This window comes from Bidens hawaiensis, unplaced genomic scaffold (assembly GCF_021521415.1).
Source record: "Bidens hawaiensis isolate Kalapana, Puna unplaced genomic scaffold, B.hawaiensis_p1.1 tig00002186_1, whole genome shotgun sequence".
In the NCBI taxonomy this organism is placed as follows: Eukaryota; Viridiplantae; Streptophyta; class Magnoliopsida; order Asterales; family Asteraceae; genus Bidens; species Bidens hawaiensis.
This window is the reverse complement of record NW_027491117.1, coordinates 3,197,330-3,213,094: the sequence shown is the minus strand read 5'-3', so window position 1 is coordinate 3,213,094 and position 15,765 is coordinate 3,197,330. Positions and strand designations below refer to the sequence as shown.

At 36.8% G+C, this 15,765-nt stretch overlaps 1 protein-coding gene across 1 annotated transcript; it reads right to left on the bottom strand.

The window, feature by feature from the left end:
• Positions 1 to 1,473: 1,473 nt before the first annotated feature.
• Positions 1,474 to 13,978, bottom strand: LOC143610369 (GDSL esterase/lipase At2g19050-like). Its single transcript, XM_077084867.1, has 5 exons — positions 13,645 to 13,978; positions 13,439 to 13,563; positions 12,917 to 13,162; positions 12,448 to 12,682; positions 1,474 to 1,703 (listed from the first exon to the last, which is right to left on the bottom strand). Exons 1-5 carry the CDS (start codon positions 13,901 to 13,903, stop codon positions 1,474 to 1,476), a joined length of 1,095 nt encoding a protein of 364 aa, XP_076940982.1. The 5' UTR covers positions 13,904 to 13,978.
• Between the last annotated feature and the right edge of the window lie 1,787 nt (positions 13,979 to 15,765).

The following is a 15,765-nucleotide window of genomic DNA, read 5'->3' as shown; positions in this document are numbered from 1 at the left end:
AATTCTGTTTCTAAATTGATTGTTAGATGAATTACAGAGATCCATAGCTCTGTAACCAATTGTTGGATCATTTTGACTCAGCTCTGACAATGAACACAATAAGCACACAAATAAAAAGTAAACAACTGATCTAATCATTTGAACGGATTAATATCACATTATTGATTTCATATTGATTTATGAATCAATTAGTATTATCAAAGTAAATTAACAGTGGAAATTAACAAGTTATTTAAGGTTTCATACGGAAGAACAATTTTTCAATAATTATAACCAAAAGATTACAATTTATTGCTCCCCTTCAACCTTAGCTCATCATTCACTGATTTTCAGTACAAATGTACTCTGATCAAGTGATGTGTGATGTGTAAAGTATTAATGAATAAGAGATTCTTTTCTTCATTTTAAACAAGTGTGAAATAACTGATGAGCATAAAGGTGAAAACGACATCTAATGGATTATGTTACAAACTACTGATGAACTAATCCAAACAACTGACTATTAAAGAATCCTACGAAAACTACTGATCTTGTTATAACAACTGATGTTTGATCCATCAGTTGTTTGTCTTCAATCTTTTGAATCTTCAATAGTTTGGATAAGCAGTTGTTTCGTCTTCAGTCATTTACATCAGTAGTTTGTTTTGATCAGAAGTTTGAGAACAGTAGTTTGACAAAAGCATAATGGAGAACAACTTATTTTTGACCCATCAGTTGTTGTTCGATTTTTGGCAATCAGTTTTTTGCTGGTCCAACACTCTCGGTTTCTTATTTGTGTAGAAACTAGGAATTTGGTGTTTTCTTATTATCAGTGTGCTAATGTGTATTTTAGGTTTTAAATCATGAATATCGCCTTTTTATCCAAATAAACAAGATGATATTAGGAGGGCACATGCTTTATAGAAAAAGATTTGCTTTGAAAAGTTCCAATCAATCTGCTTCAAAAAATGAAATCTCGGCAATTTTAATAAATTTTTATTATTGACCTTCAATATCAATTGACACATTTTTTTTATTTTAATTTGATTTTTGCAATTTTTATTATGTGAAAAAAAATCCAAATATCAGTGAAAAACAATCGGTTTTTCATCCCCCGAAAATTTCAAAACCCGAAGGAAGAAAATTTTTACTACGCCACTTATTATTTTGCTTTTGAACATAAAGTTGATTGGGGGCACACAAACGTATAATTTTGAAATTCTTCACAAATATACACATGAATGAAAGCAATTAAATATATGTATTTCATGCCCGCAGTTTCTAACTTGCATATAATTTAACTACCATTGTCATTTTTAAATGTTTACCTTAGTTTCAACATATTACACCACTATTTCGGAGTAACTAAGATTACAAATACGCCAATATCTTTTGTCTATGGATCATGTTCTACATGTATACGAAAATATATAATAATTCGTTAATATGGTCATTTTTGTTTCTTATTTTTCATGTATACAAAAACACTCAAAATCATGAATCACTAATTACTTCTCGAGTAAGTTGACCAATATCGTATGGAGACGCATCAACGGCAGATTGCGATGAGTATGCCCTTGTTGCAAGCACTAGGTTTGCAATTTCCGTGGGATGAAAACTGTCAAGGTAGACGGATAAAGACCGACTGGGGCAACATTGGGCGTTTAGAACACATTGACCATCTGGTCTTACTGGGCAACAAGGTTTATTAGGCAATGGTTCACCTGCAAAATTGAGATATTTAGCTAAATTCGGTTAGTATTCGGATAACTCTATTTCAAACCGCCACAAATAGCTCAATCTGCATATTTTCTTGGGCATTTAATGCAGAATTGTTAACAGGGTAGCAATTCCTGACACAATATGATATGCGACACATAAAAAATTAATGTTGTTTGGTCGGCAGACATAGCCCTTTATTAAATAGGTCAACTTGAAAACGACCCATTAAATAAGTGGATTGACATGCTAACCCTTTAAGCCTCTTAAGGGTTCTTTAAAATGTAAATTTTCAGATGAAAAATGTAAAAGGTTAAAAGTTAAATATTTGGATTTAATTTTTTTCCTGTAACTATTAATTAACTTCTAAAAGTGAAACTAAGTTTACTATTTGAAATTTTCATCATTTCTTCACATCCAACAATTATATTTACTAATAATAATAATTTGGAATGAGAGACAGTGAAATAACAATTGTAGCGAAATAGCAATAGTTAAAAGGACAAAAGTTACAAGAAAAGCTTTTATTTGAGTCGGAGTAACTAATTGTTAAATTATTACCAAGTGAATATATAGTTATTTCCCAAAATTATATATGAATATGAAAACAGACCACAACATGATTTGTGGTGGGTCTGACACGACCCGAAACAAATAAGTTTATGAATCAGGTTAGCATTGCATAATTCAAGATACTTATACTAAAGCCATCAACCCGAGCCCATGAAACTAGCATGCCAACCCGATTGACACCTCACATTATTATATAAATGTACATAGGTAAATCAAATCAAATCTAAACCATTAGACAATATAAACACTTCGTAACAGAGAAGTATTACTAACAACCGGTGACAATCTGTTGGTATACACTAATTAGCAGGCATTAAAAAGATAGCTGTGGATATTTTCATTTGCAACTGATTACTAATAAATATTATCAAGGATAACCGACAACCGTTGTTAGGTTGTCCAAAGTGATCGTTTCCTATGAATTACCGACGGATACATTAGGGACTAAATGCTAACTAGTGATTTACCAGCATATTCCTTTATGTTTTATTGTCAGAACTCCCTAGAGAAGGGTTCTGTCAGTAAATTTTTCGTCTTTACCAATTGAGTTATTAAAAAATTCTTTTTACAATTCATTTTTGAATTTTGTTTGTAATCGTCGATAATTATTAGCGGTTGTTGTCCTCCCAATAATAATTCTTCGTTTATTAGTGAACATTGAGAACTTTCTTGTGCCTCTCAGTTAAAAGACGGACTTGTCTTAAATCATCAAACTTTCTACACTGTAATTGTTGTTAGGTCCCGTTTTGTATGTTTTAGTCTTTTGTATTGGTTCGATTATGTATTTGGGGACAATTGGTCATTTTGTATGTATTGGGCCACGGTCCATTGTAAAGAAGCCCATTGGGCCATAGTAAATATAAATCATGCTTCTCATGCATGCCTCCCTATAAATAATTCTTCGTTTATTAGTGAACATTGAGAACTTTCTTGTGCCTCTCAGTTAAAAGACGGACTTGTCTTAAATCATCAAACTTTCTACACTGTAATTGTTGTTAGGTCCCGTTTTGTATGTTTTAGTCTTTTGTATTGGTTCGATTATGTATTTGGGGACAATTGGTCATTTTGTATGTATTGGGCTACGGTCCACTGTAAAGAAGCCCATTGGGCCATAGTAAATATAAATCATGCTTCTCATGCATGCCTCCCTATAAATAGGGAGCATGCCATGAGAGAAATATTCTTTTGCAAAAAATTTCATTACACACTTTCTTTCCTTCTCTCGGCTCTCTCTTTCTCTCTTACTACTCTCAACCGAAAATAATCTCTAGATCCGAGACCTCTTGGTTGCTTAGTGTGATTTCCGCTAGCACTAAGTTAGGTTGATCCAAAGACGTTGTTAGATCCACCCGAATTGGGACCTACAATTGGTATCAGAGCTTCGGCTCACTAGTTAAGGGTTTTTGGATCACAACCTTGGGTTTTGATCTTGAGAAGAAGAAAACAAGTGTTCTTGCAAGAAAAGTTAACAAACACCACAAAAACAAGAAAAATACAAAAATAATCGGAAAAATCTTCATAAAAGTTTTAGAAAGTTTTCTTGGTGAAGATAGCAAGTGTTCAAGTTCTAGATCTAAAAGGTTCTAGGCTTAAAAGTGATAAGCTTTGATGTTACAGGTTGTTTGAAAAGTATTAAAATTATCAAGTTAAAATTTTTTCGCTTCTCATGGCATCAAAATCAGTGTACCAACCTTTGACCTAGTATTGACAGGTTAGGTGAAACAGATCCCGAGGAAGATTTCTTCTAGAAAGTTGGATCCATTTCGCTTTGCTTGGATCCATTTCTCTTCGCTTGGATCCATTTCGCTTTGCTTAAGATCTGTTTCGCTTCGCTTAAGGCTCTTTTGCTTCGCTTAGATCTGTTTCACTTCGCTTAAGGCTATTTCGCTTCGCTTGAAGCAGTTATTGTGCAAAAAAGTTGACTGTCTTGAAGATTAAGCTTTGTTAAAGGCTTGTAACTACTTAGACCATGGCTAGCACTGATTCAGAGCTGTTGAAGGGTTATTTGCTGTTGGAAAACCAAGTGGGAACACCTACAAAGCCACCAAAGTATATGACCTTGGATGATAACTTTGCGGATTTCAAATGGAGATTTATGAATTATACCTCATTGACTGAAACTGATTTAATGAGATGTTTTGAACAAGGTCTTCATGTTCCCGTGACTCTCACTGATGCTGGGAAACAACTTAAGGCTCTAGAAAACTGTGATCAAGCAGACAGGGACCTATCGGCACAAGATAAGAAAGCCTATCTCATATTGACTGTTTGCCTTTCAGATGAAATCACTGAAACTCTTCGTGAACACACAAGTGCCAAGGGTCTGTGGGAAGCACTTGTTGAAAAAGTTGAGGGCAATGCCGAAATTAGGGAAAACAAGAAGGCCCTTGTAAAGGAAAAGTTCAATATGTTTAATCATCGTCAAGATGAAGCTGTTTTGGAGTTGGTAAAGAGATTTGAGAAGTTGATGGTAAGAATTAGGGCTGCTAGTGTCAACATTGCAAATGCTGAGGTCAACCACAAGTTGATGAATTCATTGCCATACAGCTGGAGTACCAATACTGTCACAATCAAGAGAACTACCAATCTAAATATGATGTCAAACACTGACTTGATATACACTATCAAGTCATTTGAAATGGATGAGCAGATGAGAATGAACAATCATCTAAGTTCTCTGAATCAAGCTGGAGTGAGTTCTGCTTCCTCGATGCCAACTGCTTTCATAAGCAAAGCTCAACAGAACGTGTATCCCGTGACCACTCCCAAGTACTCCCCAAGTGTACCTTCACAACCAACAGCATTCATCTCAACAACTAATCAATCAGATTCTTCCAATACAAGTTCGTTTCAAAAGGCGGTCGACAGTGCGATTGCCCAAGCCTTAAAAGCTCAAGGGATTTCATCATCTTCAAAACCTCAACCAAGCAAACCTTAAAGTTTCTGTGAAGCACTACCCATGTTGAATGACTCCAACATCGCAATAGTTCACGCTTTTCTGTCAAGTCATGAAAAGTTGATGCAAGGAAATCTATTGCCACCACAGTTTGAAGCTAGAGATTTAAGAGATATCAATCAAAAGGATCTTGAAAAGATGGATATCAAGTACCAGATGGCAATGGCGGTGCAAAGAGCTACTAACTTCATGAAAACGTACGGGAAGGATAGCTTCAATGATTCAGACAGGAAAATGATCGGGTTTGATAAGTCAAAGTTGCGTTGCTACAATTGTGGTGAGATGGGTCATTTCTCCCGAGAATGCACGAATACATCAAAACATGCAAAAGATATTCGTGTGACTGAGGTGACAGAGGAAGAGAACAGCAAGGCTGCATGAAAAAGGCATGAGGTGCAGAAACCAAGCAGCTCATCTCAAAGAATTGGAGGTCATCCACACAAGGGCAACTCAAGCTCAAACTCAAAGGCCCTTGTCTCCCAATCGGAGGTCCAAGTTGGTGTGGATTGGGATGATCAATTCCAAGAGCTGCAGAATCCTCTCAACATGGCTGGCATGGCTCTCACAAACAATGAAGCTTCTTCATCTACTACTGCAAGTCCTGATGCATCACCATCTGATGAGGTAAAAAGAAATCTCTGCACTCAAGCTTGCGTAAATAAAGTTACATATTATAGATATCTTCAGGACGAAGTTTCGAAAGAAAACGCAAAACTTCGTCAACTAAATGCTGAATATGTAAAGGCTGACAAGATATATGTTGAAAAGATTAAAACAAATCACGATGATGTTGCAAATCTTAAACTTAAAATCTTTCAAGGAGAGCACAATGTCATCTATTACAAGAACATTGTAAATAAATTAAAAGATGAAATTGAAAAGTTGAAACTTGATCTTTCTGATAAACGAGAAAAGGAAAAGCAAGTTGAAAGATTTGAAGCATCATCTGAACAATTAGATGATCTTATCAGAGCTCAGAGAAGTAAAGTTAAATCAGAACTAGGTTGTGATTATTCAACGGTGCCTCCACCAATGAATGATAATTACACTTGCCTACCCCATTTTAGCTATAATACTTCTCCTGATGAAGAGATGACCTATGGTATTGGTAAACTACCAAAACCAGTGAAATTTGTTTCAGCTGCCTCTCTATCAACAGCTCAAGTTTCATCATCTGATAATTCTAACGTCAACATGTCTTGTGTAGTAGGTGATGTAAGTGGTGGGAAGGTTAACCAGGGTTGTAAACCAAAGGGAGAGTTAGAACCACATTTTGTATCCTGTGTGGGTCTAACAAAATCAATTAACAATCCTGTTTGTAACAAAGTGTGTGAATCAATGATAGGAAGTTTAATATCAAGATCAAAGGATGTATTTTGCGAATCATCAAATGATGACAGCTGTAAAAATGTTTGCAATGAAAGTGAATGTTCCTCTTCTGATTCAGAATGTGAAACTATATTTGATGAATCCGTCGAAGTCAAGGTTAATGAACAGACTAGTCAAAACTGCTCATCAACTGATAATAAAATTGAGAACTTAATAAAAGAGAAAATTAGCTTTGAAAATGAAAAAACAAGCACTTCATGTAAATATGTGCCACCCAAGAAAACTTCATTTTCTCAAAATACAAATTATAACAATAGTTCTCAATATTATGATCAATTTGATAGTGACTTTTACTACTCTTGATAGAAACCTAGGCAGTCAAATTATTTTGCAACTCATTATTCAAATGCTTACAATTATCAGTCAGATAAAGGTCACCAACATGTTAACCAAGCAACATCACCTCATCCCACATATCTCAGTGAGCTAGATGTCTATAAATGCAACAAAAGAAAATATTGCAAAACAAACAAGTGCTCAGATTCGATGGGTAAATGTTTTTCAGGGATTGAAAATGAAAATTATTTTAAAGACCGAGGACTGAGAGTATATTTTCGGTGAATACTCGCGATGTTTTGACCTTATCGCGAGATAGGCTGGCCCTATATATAAGGGAAACCTAAAATATCTTTCACTATTCACCAAACACTTTACCTTTTACTCTCTCTTCTCTCTCATCTTCAAACATTCAAACCCTAAAATCTCTTCAAATTCTTCACCGATCCTCCTCATAATCACAAACATGCCGTTAAATCCTGAGTATCCTCCAACGGTATAATATCATAACCCCATAAATCCTTTCATCTTTATGTTTCTGGGTTCATAGAGATCGAGGCGGCGGTTCTTATGAACCATCGACTAGATCTGAGTATAGATCTTCATAATTTGGGTTGCTATCATGTTCAGATTCTGTTTTTAGACTTTAGATCTTGTTTATCATCATTATTAATTAGTTTTTAGGATTGATTTGAAAAGTTTGTAGATTTAGGTCTTTGTTCAAACATTCAAGTGTTCAATTGACCACGAAGATATAAGGGGTTTGCCTTCAAACTATCCAGAACCCTAATTCAGATCTAAGCGATACCAAAGAAAAGGAAAAGGAATCAAACATTCAAGTGTTCGCTTGAAAGGAGGTTTCGCTTCGCATGAACATGCGAAGCGAAACACCATCTGTTTCGCTTCTCATGACCATGCGAAGCAAAACACCATATGTTTCGCTTCACATGGTCATGCGAAGCGAAACACCATCTGTTTCACTCCTCATGGTCATGCGAAGCGAAACACCATCTGTTTCGCTTCTCATGGTCATGCAAAGCGAAATGATCCCTCAAGCGAAAAACCAACAATTGGAAAATTTTTGGGATTAAAAGTCTGATAAAGCTACTAGACTGCTTGGACATAAATGGACTGTTTGGACTCCTGGACAATTTTTTTGGACTTGATCTTTGTACTTTGTGGTCAACTGATAAATTAATAGATTACTTTGTTAACTTATTAAAACTAAATTATACTTAAACTTTATTAACTAAAGTAAATTAGTTAACTTATGTAGATGTAAATACTTAATGCTTATGTACATAACCTTTATGTTTATGTTTTAACTTAATGATGATTCTCATGATCTCTTGGTTTAAATTTCAGGGACATAACAATTTTTGTGCTCTCGGGCTGCCTAAGACAAAGGCTGACAAAGTATTCACTTCAATGGTCAAAGGGCTCAAGCAATCACCACTTGCCTATGCAATCACCGCCAATCCAGCCGTTTACTATAAATGGATCTTGGACTTCTGGGCATTTGCCAAGATTGCTGATGATTCTCTATCCTTCACAACAACCATGGCAAGAAAGGAGTTGACAATTACAAAAGCAGACATTAGACGGGTGTTAAAGATTGCTGACCAGCCAGATTATACGTATGAAAGGGGAAACAAGAAGAAGCTGGTTGGTTTTGTTGAACAGATGGGATACGACACGGAATGGAGGAGCCTCGAAAAGAGTCATCATCCACCATACTGGAGGTTTTTATTCCACATAGTCTCCCATTGTCTGACTGATATTCGTGGAGGATTTGATAGTATGAGTACAGACTGGGTTCGTATTATGTCTGCATTGACTAACAGAGAGAAGTTCAACTACTCTCGAAGGATATTCTTGTGCATGCTGGGAAACATCAAGAGTGGTGCTACATGGCTCATGTACCCGAGATTCGTGCAGCTGCTTTTAGACGATTTAATTCCAAATGTTCCACAACCGGGGACCAAAAAGGCCAAGGACAAGAAGTCACTTCCTGAGCCGTACCATGTGAATGAGATTAAAACTTTGATTTTCAGTGTGTTGCTGAGCACCAAAGGGAGGGGGCATCAGTAGCAAGGACCAAGGCCGGGTCCTAAGTTTGGTTTATTTGAGGAGACAGAGCCTTCTGGGGAAGAGGCGTCAGCTGAGGGTGAAGATGATGATGAACCCGAAGTTGAAGGTGAACAAGATTCCAGTGATGAGCCGACCGAGGATCGAACAAAGATCAAGCATGACTTAAAGAGGAAAGTGGCTGAAAAGGGCAAAGTGATAGAACTTGAGGAGGAAGAAGAAGACCATCCGCCCCCGAAGCGCTTGAGGAAACTTAGGGACTCCCAGAAGTCAACCAAGTTTCTTGTCAAGTCTCCCTCACAAAACAAACCCTCCAACCAACCAAAAATCACCAAAGAAGCCCTGGCCTAAGCCCTCAAGACACTAGACGTAACCAAGATACAAATCCCTGCCTACAAGACACCAAAAACCAGAAAGAAAACCAAAGCCAAGAAAACCAAGACCTAACTCCATGACTCACCAGAATCCTCACCTGAACCTTTTACCAACAGACCAACCCATTTCAACATTCCTACCCCAAATACCTTTCTTACCACACTCACCACCACAACAACAAACCCAACCCGAACCTTCTCAAGTCTCAACACCACCTACCCAACCAACCTCATCCATATTCACCTACTCAGTTTTCAGCTCACCAATACAAACAACAAGCTTATGGAGCAAAATTGTCATTACTTCCCCAACCCAAACCGTCACACCATCTACAACACAACCAACACAACCCACCACTATAACTTCACCAATCCTTACCCAAGCCATCACCATACCTTTGCCAAAAACCTCACCACCCATAATGACCACCACCCCACCATCGACCATTATCTCACCCAAACCCATCTCCCGAGGGATGTCTTCGACACCTCCAGTAAACGCCGATCCTATCCTCGATAGGATCGTCGCATTGGAGGAATCCAACGCCAAGAGGGCGGAAAGAGAAATTGTGCTCTTCAAGTTCATTAAGGAGATGAAACAAAAGGCGTTGGAGGATGAGGAAGAAAAGGCAGCCCTGAGGGAAAGGATAAGGGTGTTGGAAGAACAGAAGAATGTAAGTGATGCTCTTGCTGAAAATCAAAGATTGTTGACAAACACCTTCCACACCCGAATCTAGAATCTACAAGCATTAATGAACCGTGAGGCCCCTGAAAATGCTAATCTGAGAGCAGATCACACAAGACTTGGAGATAGGCTAACTACACTTGAAAGAGACTTACCAAGTGCTAGTGCTCTCAGATCTAGTGTAAACAAGAAGATCGAAGATGCACCGAGAAGGTGGGATGTTGAAAAGGAAGCTACAAACTCAAGAGTTGCAAATTTGGAAAATCAGCTTGCTTCCTCCGCCTCTCTCGATACGCTCAGAGCAGAAATGGAGGCCTTACAAGGAAAGATAAAAGAGCAAGATCGTCTGAATGAGCTACAGCTCAAGACGAATGAAGACATGGTGAGCAAGTACCAGGCGGCCTCAGACCTCATGGGCATTCAAGAAAATGAATTTCATGGTCTGGAGGATAGGCTTGACGCTGTGTTTGGAACTTGGAGAAGGTCTGGTGATACTTCTCAAGTCGGTGGTTCACAGCCTGCCGCGGGTCCTTCTGTGACCGTGCGAAGAGTTCAGGCCGTTGTGTCTGAAGAAGAGGCGACTGTTGGTCGGTTAGTACAACAGGGCGGCCAGTCTAGCGGTGTTGGTGGTGGATATGATGGTGATGATGATGGTGATGAGGAGGAAGATGATGACGATGATGAAGTTCATGATAGCTTTGATGAAGATGACGATAATGGTGATGAAGGTGGAGCAGGTGGAGACGGAGGGTCGGGGCAGCAGGAGGTGGAGGTGGAGATAACACTCAATCACCTCCACCAGCTCAACATAACGTTCAAGACCCTGCTGCTTACGACTCGGCTGGCAAAGTCAGGGAACACGACACACAGATTACTGACATGTATAAAGATTTATTTCCTGATGACTTTGCAGGTGCTGTGGATGACTTTATCAAAGCAGGAAAGAACTTGGAGCAACTTATTGATCAGAATACAGAGGAGAGGGTTGAAGATGACTACATCAACTACTCACCCAACCCAGACACTCCTCCTGCTAAAGTTCAAGCTTCAGAAACTCCAGCTACTGATCCTGTCTCCACTCCAACTGATGACTTGACACAGGAACCACTAAAGAGAAAGAGAAAGAATCATATCGTGTCAAGTCGTGCATGCGCCCGCGATCTCATCTATCCTTACCACGATGACTCGCTGATTGTATATGCTAAGTATAATAAGGAGAACGCGTGTTGGGCGATTAGGCGATATAGTGGTGATCTAATTTATCTCAACCATCATGAGCTGAAGTCACTACCAGAGCTTCACCACAATTATCTTCGAAAAGCTCTAGGTCATGGTGCGGTTGGGAGCACTCTGGATAGTTGGATCCCAGATTATCTTCATCGACAGTCGAAGGTCGATTACAAGGAGTTTGAGCCAAATAAGGGTCAGAAGTACAAGAACCCAAGAGAAATAGACCCAGCCACCGGAGAGCCACGAACCATGTGGAGATATAGGGCACCAAAGAATTGTCATATCATCTACCATGGAGAGCCCTTTATTCCCAACATCCTCTGAGACTTCACAGACTAGGAATTTGACAACACGACAGGGGAGGCCGTCATACGCTGCGAAGATCTGCCTGAGATTTGCGTATTTGACGAGCACGAGCTAATGGGGCTGCACATAGAAGACATCAAGAAGCTATACAATTCACCCCTGGGAACCGTCGAGGACATTGGTCGTCAGAAAACAGACCGGATAGTGGAAGCCTTCAACAAATTTGTTAGAAGAATTGTTGAACTTCCACTACCCGAGAACGGCTGGCTGGATTACGACACTGACGGGTTCCAATACTAAAGACTAGAGGGAGATTGTTAGGTCCCGTTTTGTATGTTTTAATCTTTTGTATTGGTTCGATTATGTATTTGGGGACAATTGGTCATTTTGTATGTATTGGGCCACGGTCTATTGTAAAGAAGCCCATTGGGCCATAGTAAATATAAATCATGCTTCTCATGTATGTCTTCCTATAAATAGCGAGCATGCCATGAGAGAAATAATCTTTTGCAAAAAATTTCATTACACGCTTTCTTTCCTTCTCTCGGCTCTCTCTTTCTCTCTTACTACTCTCAACCGAAAATAATCTCTAGATCCGAAACCTCTTGGTTGCTTAGTGTGATTTCCGCTAGCACTAAGTTAGGTTGATCCAAAGACGTTGTTAGATCCACCCAAATTGGGACCTACAATTGTAGACTTTTTCACACCGTCACACTACTAGTTTTGCATGTATATGGATAATGTTTTCTTATTGTTATATAATTTTTAAAAGTTAATTTTTTTGTTCTTTTTATAAAATTGGTTAAAGTTTTCTTTGGAAATACTTTCTACCTGAATCAAATAAAAAGGTATGACACCCAATACATTCATACCTCCTTTTGGTGCTAGAATGTTGGTAAGGTTAATGAAAGTGAATCTTGCATCAGGGAAAAAAGTGTTGAGCTCATCAACAAGAGGTTTAAGCCTATCATTAAATAGCATAACCGCGTCGTTGATCCAATCCACGCAATGTCCTTTAGTATCAAACCTATCCATCTCAGCCGGAGCGCACCCTATCATACCTAAACCGAACACTGCAATCTTCCTCCCTCCCAAGTTGTATAGTCTCTGTGGTATAAATCAAACAGATTGTAACAGTTCACTAAAAGATCAATACAAGATGTTAGAGAGAGAGCACACAGAAAGAATCTGATTTTCAGTTACTCCAACACAGAGAAAATATTATTTATCAATATCGTTTTATTCTTCGTCTCAATTCTTTAATTTACAAAGACAAACAGAAAACCAAAGCGTTTCACGACATATTTAGCATACCATACTCAGGTAGACTAGAATGTGTACCTTAAGTTGTTGAGTGTATTGTTGCGCAAGGACTTCTGCATATTCTGGAATTTTGTGTTGGTGACTAGTGGTACACTTTTCCGGCATCAAGTAGTTATTAATGTAGTCATTGTTTCCAATATTTACTATGTAAATACATTTTCTTAAGTGCTCATCGGTAAGTGTCTGGTTTTGTTGCAGGACCGCGATACATGAAACTATTGCTTCGTGATGCTTTAGCTGTTTATCTAAGCAGACCCGATCACCCTGCGAAATTTAACACAACCAGTTAACATTAACATTTTACGCACAAACAATTAAATATGACTAATGTGAATATAAAGGTTATTTTCGTATTTAAATTAGGGTTTATTAATTTGTGAACATCGTATGCTCTAATTAAAAAACATCTAATTTTATTGTTACAACGAAAAACAACTAACCATGTCTTGTCAAATAAGATAAGGGTCATTTTCATATCATTTAGTACACCACGAATATGTTTGTATATATTAAATCGTCGCTAAAGGCCAGGGTAATTACCAGATGACTTCCAGATTCCTCTCGAATACCAGCACTGCCGCTACCGTAGTTTACACCTGAGCATATCTCTTCGTCAGTTGCGGATGCATGCGAGGGAAGGAAGTGATCAAAACCACGAAGTTGACCTGAAACCATTTGTTTATCAACAAACTACATAAAATATAAGTTGTGAACATGAGATCATATATATAGAGAAAGAAGGTAACCGATGAGGTCTGCAATGGTTCGACCATTGGTGAATCGACCGTTGACACCTGTTGGGAAATCCATCCCATAGGGCGGGTAATTGGCTTTTGCTGATGTCTCAATATCATTGTTGTTGCCGCAATCCACCAATGAGTCTCCGAATACAAAATAACAGGGGACACGTGGTGATCCAGCGACGGTACCGACTGCAGCTGTTTCAACCCGCGTCAACCCTATAAGCAAAAGGGCCGATGTTAATAGGATGAGGTTTCGAGCCATGTTTCTTGGACTACAAACACAACAATTATTATCTATTTTGAATGCAAAATGTATGTTACGTTTGACACGTGGAAGATGTGGAGTGTAGCAAGATTTTTCAACGGTATCAATTTTCTTTTCAATGGTAAGCAGGAACTTTCTTTTCAATGGCAACTACCAATTTCTTTTCAATGGCTGCTAGTTTCATGAATTATACACAAATGATTTAATTTTAAGCACATAAACTTCCTAAAATCTATTTCTAAAATATTATGTGCTACTCGAATTGGAATATATTAAAAGAGGATAAACACCAAGTTTTACTAGGTCAGATTATCCTGTCGACAATATAATGGTTGATACCATTTTATTTGGTAACTAATGATTATTTGCTTAAAAATGGTTTTTAGCACTAGTTAAAGTTAGCGTTAGCATTGTATTATGATTTGAGTAACGTTACTTCATGAAAAAACTAGGAGGATTCAATCAAATATTGCGGAGAACCCAAACGGATAGGATTACGAGATTCCTAAGTTAAAAAGCCCATTTAGTGAATAATATTAATATTAAAAAATCTTAAATTGCTAAAAAATTTCATTAAATTGTCTCGTTGTAAACGTGAGAAGTTTTCTTCTACACTATTTATGTCGGAATTAAGTTGCATACTATTGATGAGATAGTAAAATAAGACTTTGAAGAATGTCACAACATAAGGCTATGGGGTAAACTCGTAAGGAACACTACTAGTGATGCTGAGATACCAGGATAAATGTTATCACGCCCCTCTTTCGGTGGCCACTGCCCACTAGTGAAGTGATCTTCATGGGCTAGCACATGCAAACCACTAATCTTCAGCACAACAAATTATATTTTTGTCATTATTTTTATTTATTTATTTTTATTATAAATAATATAAATAAATGAAATAGTTGAGAATCGTACTCTTCTAATAAAAAAGTAATCATGACATGTGTCATTTGTGGTTGAAACTTACAAATATTTTTTCTCCTAAACTAAGATCTTAATTAACACTAATACATGACAAAGATCAATAATTATTTACTTTTCTTTTACACTTTATTTATATTATATTATATTTATATTTTTATAAAAATAAATATTAACATATTATATTACTACATATATAAAATATACTTGGTAAAATAAAAAAAGTCAAAAACAAACCATGTTTGTTAAAAATTGAAAAGAATATAATTTCAAATATTATCATTATAACATATTATACTATGCATATTATTGAAAGTTTTAAAGAAAAACAAAACTCGAATATGAGTTCATTTTACAAAGCAATTTTTTAATCATTAAATTATAAATATATGCTTAAAATTCGATCCATTTATCTATTATTATTATTATTATTTGTAAATTATATAAATTTATAAATTGCAAATACATGCTTTAAATCTGTCTATTTATTTTTTTGATTAATTTTGTAAACTATATATATGTTAAAATGTAAAGACACTATATACCAATCACTTTTATATATAACAAATTTTATCATACTTAATTTCTTGGTTTTTTTTATAATGGATTGTTTTGGTTTTATTGTAGAACTTAAACTTGATTGTTATGGGTCAAAAGTTGGTAAATAGATTGTTTGGTACAAGTTAATTATATTTGTGTCAAAATTTATTACGGGTAAAAATGGGTAATTTGAGTATTTTTAAAAGTTCGAGAATGCATATAAATTTATCATCAAATTTGTTACGTGTTCAAAGTGTTGACTTAAAAATGTCAAACGGATGAAAGTTAGAATTTTAAACATGATTCGAGTTTCAAGTTTATTTTCAATGGCATTTTTTGAATAATCAAAAGATCTAGGATTTGGCAAATTAACTATTTTCCCCTCGACTATTAAA